This window comes from Rhinolophus ferrumequinum, chromosome 21 (assembly GCF_004115265.2).
Source record: "Rhinolophus ferrumequinum isolate MPI-CBG mRhiFer1 chromosome 21, mRhiFer1_v1.p, whole genome shotgun sequence".
NCBI classification, from domain to species: domain Eukaryota; kingdom Metazoa; phylum Chordata; class Mammalia; order Chiroptera; family Rhinolophidae; genus Rhinolophus; species Rhinolophus ferrumequinum.
In genome coordinates, this window is record NC_046304.1 from 36,219,596 (window position 1) to 36,228,676 (window position 9,081).

Sequence of the window (9,081 nt, forward strand, 5' to 3'; positions counted from 1 at the left end):
CACCGGGCACCGGCTGAGTGGCACAGACTGGCACCAAAGCGCGAGCGAAGGGTGGGCAGGGGGCGACCTGGGCTCGGCGCCAGGGCGCTGGGGTGGTGAAGGGGTGTCCAGGCGCTGGATTTGGCCAGGCAGGAGCTGTTTCGTGGCGGCACCAAGGGAGAAATGTCTGGGAGATTTTTTCTTTTTCTACAAAATGATCAGTAGTTAAGGATTTGGGTTTGGTTTTGCTTAGGGACTTTGTGGTTCTTCTCATATTTTTTTAAAAGCACCACCCTCCCCCCAATATAAACCAAAATGTTTTCAATGTTTTAATTGAGTTGTTTTTAACTCTCCCCCTGCGCGGCGCCCCGGCCCTGGCTTCGGAGCAAAGACAAGCGCGAGTTCGCTGCAAGCGGGATCTGTTCCCCATTTGGCGGGCCCGCAGCCTCCGCAAAACCCAGGCGCTGTGCCTCCGGGGGCTCCCAGACAGCTCCCGTGGGGCCAAAGTACCCTGTTGCCCTCCAGGTGTGAGGCCCCATGTGGCATCTGATTGGGGAGACAGGGAGATGGAGGCAAGAGAGAAAACCCCACTTGCCCCACACCTATTCTCTGTTTTCCCAAGGGGAAAGAAACACCTATTCGACTCCAGTGTCCCCTGCTGCCTCCGCCTGCGGTCAAGAAAGCAGGCAACGGCTCGGGATTGAGGGGCTGGTTTTGAGCCCCCCACCCCCATCCCTTGCCTTTAATGCGACTCTGGCGAGAACAGATGTCCCAAGCCGGGCGGACTGCCCAGACCCCGCCCAGCTGTGCCCTTGGCGAAGACTTGGCTGAGGGTAGGAACTGGCACGCGGGTCCCCAAAGGGACTTGGGGGCTCCCTCCGCCCTGGCGGGACCCGACCTCGCAGCCTTGGCCTCCTGGCCAGCGCAGCCGGGGGCGGGAGGGAGGCGGAAGCGCCCCGGAAAGACCCGTTCCTAGTGCAATTAATTCCGAAAAGAGGAATGAAACGCAGACAGAGGTGGAGCGAGGCTGAGAGCTCAATTCGAATAACCGAACACCAGGCACACACTCCGCGTAAGGAACCAGCAGCCCCAGTCTGCGGGGTGAGACAGCGTGCGCTCCTGCGCCGGAGCGGGCAGGCGAGTTGGCAGCGCGAGAGCCACACCCGGGCGTACATCTGGGAAACTTCTCCACCCAACGCAGTGTCCAGCTCCCTCGGCACAGCCAGCGTCTAGCGGGGCCCCTCACCCTCTCCCCTCTGCCCCAGCTTCCGCTTCCCACACTGAGGAGGAGCCGAGGCCCCCAGCCCCTGGCATTCTTCCGGCACCGCTGCAAATCCCTCACCCTCCTTCTTGTGAGCACAGCCTTGGTGTGGGGCCTTTCTGCGCTGGCACTTCCGGGAGGTCCCAGTGCTTTAGGATGGGGAAAGTTTCAGAGAGAGAACAGCCTGAGAGAGGTGTCTGTGCCCTTATCATTTCTCACCAGGAAAACTGTCCAAAATTTGTAAAGATGTGGGACAGAAGCCGCTTCAGGATTTGGAAGAGGAGCCGGTTTTCAAGGTTTCTCACAGCCCAAATCAATTCCCCTCTAGGCCTGTGGCCAGTGCCTGGGTGCCCCAGCCCTGAAGAAAGAAAAGTGACCGTGTCCTGGGCTGTGAACTGGGAAGCCTTTTATGACAGCCAAGGCCTTTCTGCCCCCTCCCACATTTCGAAAAAAGAAGCTTTCTCCTTTGAGCACAGAAGAGCAGGTCAAGTGCGGAGTCCTGGGCTGACCCCCTATTGTCACAAAGGGGACCGAGAGTGGAAGTGGAGGCTGAGACGGACCCGGCCTGGCCTGCACTGTCCTTTCTTTCCTTGAGAACTAAACTGTGGACTCCATCCCTATCCTTCAGTTTCAGTGTCCCTTCAAATCAACAGATTCCTCCAAGGAGCTGGCAACTTCGGGTTACAGATTCCGGGGAAGAGGAGGAAACAACGGTCACCCAAGAGGGAAAGAAATCTCTGGCCACTGCACTCACAGCCTGTGGACTTTCCCATAAAGGGGAAAAGAGGAGCAACACAACCTATTGGAGTCCAGGGAGTGTCAGGGCTTCCCTGCTGCTGACTCCGACGGGCTCAGTTTTCCTGGATGCTGCTCAGTGGTTTATTGGGCTGTCCCTCTGGGTGATGAAATCAGAGATGGGAGTTCATTGGAGATTCACTAGGGGTCAGGTGCTTACCATCCAGATCACGGCTGGAATGGGGTTCAACGGAGATGGGAGAAGTAGCAAAGGCTTTTCCTTCCTTTCCCTCTGATGGACCAATGGCCTGGACTCAGACATCTCTTTTTCCTTGTCATTTCCAAACACTGGCCTTTGATGGGGGTGGGAAAAGCAAGTGAAAGAAGCCCTCCTGATTGATCCAGGCTCCAGCCACGGGGTTCGGCAGCCCACAGGTTGGAGCAGAGCCGCTGGTGTGTCCTTGGCGATCCCCACAGCTCAGGCTGGGGCAAGAAGGGTGTCCTCTCTGCGACTTCTCCCCCTTGCACTCTCCCTCCCACCACTCGGGCCTTGTTGTGCCTTCTCCTTCCCCTATTCCCCCACACCTCCTTCTGTTCCAGGAGCTTCTCCCTGTGTGTGAGTGCAAACGGGAGAGCAAGAGAGAGTGAAAAGACCTGTGAGGGGGAGTTTGGGGCCTCATGTCCATGCACATCTTCTTCTCCTGCTCATCTCGACAGGGAAGTTGAGCGTCGGGAAGGAAGATGATGGGAGGATAGAGCACAGTCAGAGTGCAGGAAGTGTGGGAGAAGGGTCAGGAATTGGGGGAAAGGCAGCTCCTGTGGACAGATTCACAAAAAGCCAACGCACACCGGATTCCCGACCCAAAAGGGGCCCAGGGGCCCGCCTGAGGCAACCACAGATGCAGTGGCTCAAGAGTCATCAATGTCCTTCAAAAGGGGCTAGAATCCGGCTTTAAAAGCAGAATTGAGCCACATGGAGCAGCCTGAAGAGCAAATCTTAGATTAGGAGTCTGTGGTCTGCCCAGGCGAGACACGTGGAGGGGTCTTTTGCTTCCAGCCCTAAGCCACCTGGATGCCGCCCAGCCCTGGACTTCAGAGCAGGTTCTGGAAAACCGGCTGAGTGTGAGAGAAGCCCAATTAACCTTGCTCCCAGGGCAGGTTAAGACTCAGGCCTCGAGAAGTGTGACGAGTTGCTTTTCTTTCCAGGTACCCCTGCCAGGCCTTGCCCCATGCCATGAGCAGACTAGACTCCTTCAAATTTTGGTCTGGGATGTGCTCCTTGCTCCGTACTCCACGCAAGAAGTGGGGGAGAAGGAAGGTGGGTCAACCCCTTTCTCCCAAGAATAGGGGTGATTAAGAGGTCTACCAGACCCCTTTACATCACCGACAGGGGCGAATTCCAGGGATGAAGGACCCAGTTCTTATTCTCTCTAGAGAGGCGATCTTAAGAGAATTCCAAAGAAGGCAGTGAATTTTTGAAAGAACTCCAGTGAAATTCTCCGGAAAATGCGGGAGAATTCCGCCCAGAATTCCGGCGGGGCATTGAGAAGAACCTCACGCTGTGCGGCTCTCCCCGGGGCCAGACACGCGCGGAATCCCTCTGTGGCGGGAAAGCATGCGGCTACACGAGTCAGCAGCTAGCATCGGACAGCTCCCGGCTCCGTCACCTCTCCGCCTGCAAACGTCCTCAGGTGGAGAAGGGAGGGCGTAGTCTCTACGGGAGACTGAGGGGGTTTGGAGGTGGTCATCTAGGAGGCCCGCCAAGCTGAAGGTCAGACAGTGTAATCAGATCCAATCATTTGCATGTAGGATTTCCTTCTTCAACTACCTTTCCTTTTCCCACGTATTGTCAGGGCGCTCTCATTTTGGGATTTGGGATCCAACCTTTAAAAGCACGCCTGACCTTAAGCCCCAAACCCAACACTACAACCCCATTTCAGCCCGAAAACGCTCGACAGTGTTTTTAAAACACACACAAACACACAGTAATTTAAGTAAGCAGCATTAGACACAACCTAGCATCTTAAGCGCGTTCAGGCTTTGGGATGGGGGTCTTTAGGACTTGACTCCCTCTCCAAATATTCCAGGAGTCTAGTGGGCACTGCTGTGTGTGTGTGTGGGGGGAAATCTTTCAGGGAAGTCAATTCAGAGATGCCTCTGGCCCTGAGGCTCCGACAAAGCGGATGGTGAGGCTATCTTGTTTGAGATGGGGAAGCGGCTTGGGCAGGACAGGCTCCTCCACAGGGCGCCTTTTCTCCGCCTCCCGAGGTGGAGGGTTTCCCTCAGTGCGGAGCTTCACCTGGCAGGAAGGAAGCTGTCCTAGTGTGGACCAGGGGCGTTCCCACTGCCCTGGCAGGGGAAGCTCGTGGTTGGGTGGGTGCCTGGGCTCAGGCATCCTAATAGAGCTCTGGGGTGTTCCTTTAACCTCAGCAACACCCCATTCAAATTTCAATGTTCCTGAGGCTAAAACCCGGCCCATTCCTGAGTCCACTGAAGCATGAATTTAAGACTGAAAAGACTTCCTCCATTAATGTTTCATCCTCATGACCTTATAAGTCTTTTATTTAAAAATGTCCTTGCTGGCTCAGATGGTTGTCTCCTTAGCTCTGCTCACTTGGTTTTTGCAACAGTGTGCAAAGGATTGTAAAATGACCAGCTGCTGCCAACTTGGTCATTTTTCATTGATGAAAAGGTATTTTGTTTTCAATGGAGGTGCATGTGCCTGTTTGGGAACTGAAAGAGTGTAAGGAGATTAGTGCAATGCTTTCTGCTGGGGGCGTGTGTGTATGTGTAAGGTCTGGGAGGGGCAGTGAATGTAGCTGTTTTGGTGCCCAGTGGGTGGCTGTGAAGGAGGTTATAGGGTGGGAATCCCACCCAGGAATGTCCAGGGTCCCTCTACCTGGCCTCTGCACAACCACTTAACTCTGCCTCCATCACCCGGAGCCCCAGCTCAATCCCCCGAATGAAATGAGGCCACCCTGAGAAATCGGGTCCGGCTTTGCATCTCATTTACATAAATATTTATTAATAGTCATTAAACTGAACAGAAACACGCAATGCACTTCGGGTGTCCGACGGGAGTTTCATCTTCGCTAGAAGAGGAAGGTAAAATTGCGTGTGAGTGTGTGAGTGTGTCGCCTGTGGGTTTGCATTTTTGCATCGTGTGTCTGGATGCCTGATCTTCTGCCTCCGGCGGGGAGAGGTTCTTCTTTTGCCCTCTCCCTGCCCACCTGCCAGCCTGAGTCAAGAGGACAACTCTGACAAAAACCCCTTCTCCAAGCCACCGGAAATCGCCGGGTGTCCTGTGCCTGCCGGGGCACAGTCGGGCGAAGGAGGGGCTGCCCCAGATCTCGGTCTCCACCCTCACCACGGGAAGGGGTAGAGGTGCGTGTGGGGAGGGGGCCTGCGAGTTCTCCTCCTTCTGCCCCTGGACGCCCGCTCCCGGCCTGCGTGTGCGTGCGGTGTGCAGTGCGTGTGTGTCTCTCATGCAAGCCCTCCCTCCCCAAACCGACCCCCCCAACAGTTTGCCATTCCATACAAATTTGGAAACAGGTTTTTAAAAAACAGCATGACGCACAACGGGGATGGGGCGGGTGGGGGCAGTGGCACTGGGGCCCCAAATTTCCGAGTCACTGATTGTAAGAACCTGGGGAGGAGAAGGGGGCGACGCTGGCCCCCACTTCACCAAAGTGCACAAATCCGCGCTTGGGCGGCGCGGCCCGCGGGCCGAGAGGGGCATCCCGGGGCCGGGCCGGGCCGCTAGGCTCAGTCAGAACCTCCTTGCATAGATATCTGTCTTTTTATTATTGGTAGTAGTAATTTTATTTATTTATGTATTTATTTTGCCTTTTATTGCTTCTAAAAGTTCTTACTGCGTTTTCTCTCCGATCCGGACTCTGCGTTCAGCCTCCGTCGCCTATTTGCTTTTTTTTTTTTTTTTTTGTATGTTTGTTTGCTTAAAAAAGGGGAAAACGGATTCTAGTTACAAATTGTCTTGGCTTCTCTCTTTCCTCTCAATCCACATTCCCTCCCGCCAAAATTAAAATCACAAAACGCTGAGACTAAAGGTTGGGGGTGAGGGCGTTCCAGGTCCAGGCTGGGGCACCCTGACTTCTGCCCTCTGCAGGAAGAGGGGACGCCTGGCTCCTTTCTGCCTCAGCAGCTCGGTGTTTGATTTAAAAGAAATAATAATAATAATAATAATAATAATAATAATAATAATAATAATAATAATGGGAAAACTATCCCACAGCTCAGCTGCCCCCTTACCAACGCCTCTGGGCCTGCAGGGGAGAGGGGCCTGCAGAGGAAACCTAAGTGTAGGGATTAGGAATTGGGGTGGGGGTCTCTAGGGAATGCCCGAAGAGGGGTCCCTGGAGAAGTACTCCCTGGGAAAGAGGAGGAAGGAACCCCTTGGGGAGAGAGAAGGCGAGTCCCCTGGGGGAAGAGAGGCCCCTGGGACGGGCCACCCACAGGTAAAAGGACCGCGCTGCCCAGAAGAGCGGCGGGACCGGCGGCCCGCACCCCGCGCCCTGCGCCAGGGTAGGTTGGGGTGTCCCTGCGCTCGGAGGGCAGGAAATAGGGGTGCGGGCAAAGGCAAAAGAAAAAGAAAGGGGCGGGCGCGAGGTCTCAGTTATGGAAAAACGCGTTGAGCTCCTCGTACATGGGGCCCCGGTCGTGGTGAAGGTGCATATCGTAAGACAAGAGATTCTCGGAGTGGACGCCCCCGCGCACCGCGGACGAGCCGAAGACCAGCCCGTGGCCCGTGGGCCGCGAGCCGGGCAGCGCTGAGTAGTGCATAGAGTAATGGTAGCTCTTCTCGTGGTCGGGCGACGAGTCCTGCTTGAGCGAGAAGTTGCCATTGAGACAGAGCGGGGGGCTAAGCGGGCCCTCGTACTCGGAGCTGTTGTAGTCCGGGCTGGCGCCGCCGCCGCCCGCCGCTGCATACAGCGTCTCGTAGGCGGCACAGTAGCCGTGGGTCCGCAGGGCGTGCGCCGCGCCGCCGCCCAGGCCGCCCGCCGCCTGGCACTGTGCGCCCGCCAGGCGCGAGCACGGATACGGGTAGGGGTGCATGGCGAACGGGCCTCCGGAGCCGTGGAAGCGGCCCGTGCCGTCCGCGCCCTGCTCGGTGAGGAAGTTGCGCGAGTTGAGCTGCAGGCAGCCGGCCACCAGGTTGGTGGTGGGCTGCGACAGACCCTTGCACAGCGTCTGCACGTAGGACACCAGGTCGGGCCGTTTGCCCGAGCGCAGGATCTCCGACAGGGCCCAGATGTAGTTCTTGGCCAGGCGCAGCGTCTCGATCTTGGACAGCTTCTGCGTCTTGGAGTAGCAGGGCACCACCTTGCGCAGGTTGTCCAGCGCCGCGTTCAGGTCGTGCATGCGGTTCCGCTCCCGCGCGTTCGCCTTCTGCCGCCGCAGCTTGGAGCGCTCCAGGCGCGCCTTGGTCATCTTGCGCTTCTTGGGCCCGCGCTTCTTGGGCCGCTCGCCCTCGGCCTCGTCCAGCCCTTCTTCCTCCTCCTCCTCCTCTTCCTCCTCGCCCCCCAGCTCGCCTTCCTCCTTGACCTCAGCCAGCGCGGCCTCCGTCACCTCGTCTGCTCGGAGAGGGATTGGCTTGGCGGCCCGGGCGGGCCCTGGAGCCCCCGGTCCCGGCGGAGGCGGAGGCGGCGGCGGCGCGTCGCCCTTGTCGCTCCTCGGTTCGTCGTCGTCGCCGTCGCCCCAGCTGGCGAACTTGGGCACGTCCGAGAGGAGACCGGGCTCGCTGAACAGGCGGGTCAGCATGGTGCCTGAGGGCGCCCGGCGGGCGGGAAGGGGAGACACAGCACAGAGTGAGGGGCGCGCTGGGGTCATGCCGCCTCCCCCAGCCCACCTCCACCCCCAGTCCCGTGCGGGTTCCTGCCTAAGGGGCCCTGGATGCCCACCTCCTCCGCCTGCCCCGCCCAGACCCCCCAGCCCCAGCCGGCCCGCGGGGCCGCCCGGATCTCGGCCCAGGCCCTTTCCCGGGCGCTGGGCCTGAACGAGGGCTCGCTCCCGGCCTTTGGCTTTTCTCCGGGTCAGGACAGGGGCCGAGCATGGGCTTCAGTGAACAGATATCTTCGCCGGGGGAGGTGGCGCGCTCGCCCTGAAAGCCTCTCCTCTCCCGGCGGTGGAAGAAGGCTGGGCGGCCGCCGGTGGGGACAGCTGCCCCGCTTGGCGGCTCTGGCGGCCCCGGCCCCTCGGCCCCGCTCCCCACCTCTCCCGTGGCTCTCACCCCCACGCTCCCTAATCCAATTTGCAACTTGGCCGCGCGCCGCCCTCAGCTCGGCCCCCACCCCCGCAGCCCCAGTTCCAGAGGCGGGAGGATCGTCTCCTCTCGCCTTGTGTCCCCAGCTCCCGGAACCGGCTCCGGGCGGCGAGGGCTGAGGAACCCGGGCGTGGGGAGGAGACTGAGAGAAGCGAGCCCCATCCGTCTCCTGTGCGGTCAGGGACCCCCTTCCCCGCTTCAAACTGCCTCCCTCCCACACTGCTCTTCAGATCTCGTTGTATTTCGGGATTGATGGGGGAAAATACAAATTTGTTTGTTTGCTTCTCTCTTTTTTTGATGATGGGGAAAGGTCGCAGGCTCCTCCAGGACAACCATGGGGAGGTCCCATCTCAGCTTCTTCACGGCCCCCCCAGGAATCTGCTCCCCCCCCAGCCCATCGCAGGCAGAGACGCCTCCCTCCGCAGCCCCCCGAGCTGCAGCTCCTAGGGGAGAGGAAACCCGGGGCGCCTCCGATGCCCACCCATGAGGGGGCATTTCCCAGGAAGGGGGTATTTGGGGGCCCTCCTGTCGGCCGAAGCAGCCGCCCTCCCCACCCCCCCAGCCGGCGGGTCAAATCTAGCTCCCTTTCGGACAACTTACCTCGGAGAGGAGTCAAGGGGAGAGGGGAGGGGAGGGGGGAGGGGGGCAAGAGAGAGAGGGGGGAGAAGAGGAATCTTCTCGCTTATTTCATTGTTCCCCCATCTTCAGGGAGCGGGGGCAGCGGCTCCTCAAGGCGGCGGGCGCCGGCGTCTTCAGAGCGCCATGCGAACCGCGGAGCGAGTGTGGCATCTCTACCAGGCGGGGTACCAGCCTCTATGCCAGGCCA

At 58.8% G+C, this 9,081-nt stretch overlaps 1 protein-coding gene across 1 annotated transcript; it reads right to left on the minus strand.

The window, feature by feature from the left end:
* Positions 1-5,899: 5,899 nt before the first annotated feature.
* Positions 5,900-9,081, minus strand: NEUROD2 (neuronal differentiation 2). The gene is made up of 2 exons (XM_033091884.1): positions 8,856-9,081; positions 5,900-7,758 (listed from the first exon to the last, which is right to left on the minus strand). The coding sequence occupies exon 2, from the start codon at positions 7,751-7,753 to the stop codon at positions 6,605-6,607; it is 1,149 nt and encodes a 382-aa protein (XP_032947775.1). The 5' UTR covers positions 7,754-7,758; positions 8,856-9,081; the 3' UTR covers positions 5,900-6,604.

Excerpts from the sequence above, each read along its gene's own strand:
- NEUROD2 (XM_033091884.1), bottom strand. The coding sequence starts at position 7,753 with ATGCTGACCCGCCTGTTCAGCGAGCCCGGTCTCCTCTCGGACGTGCCC.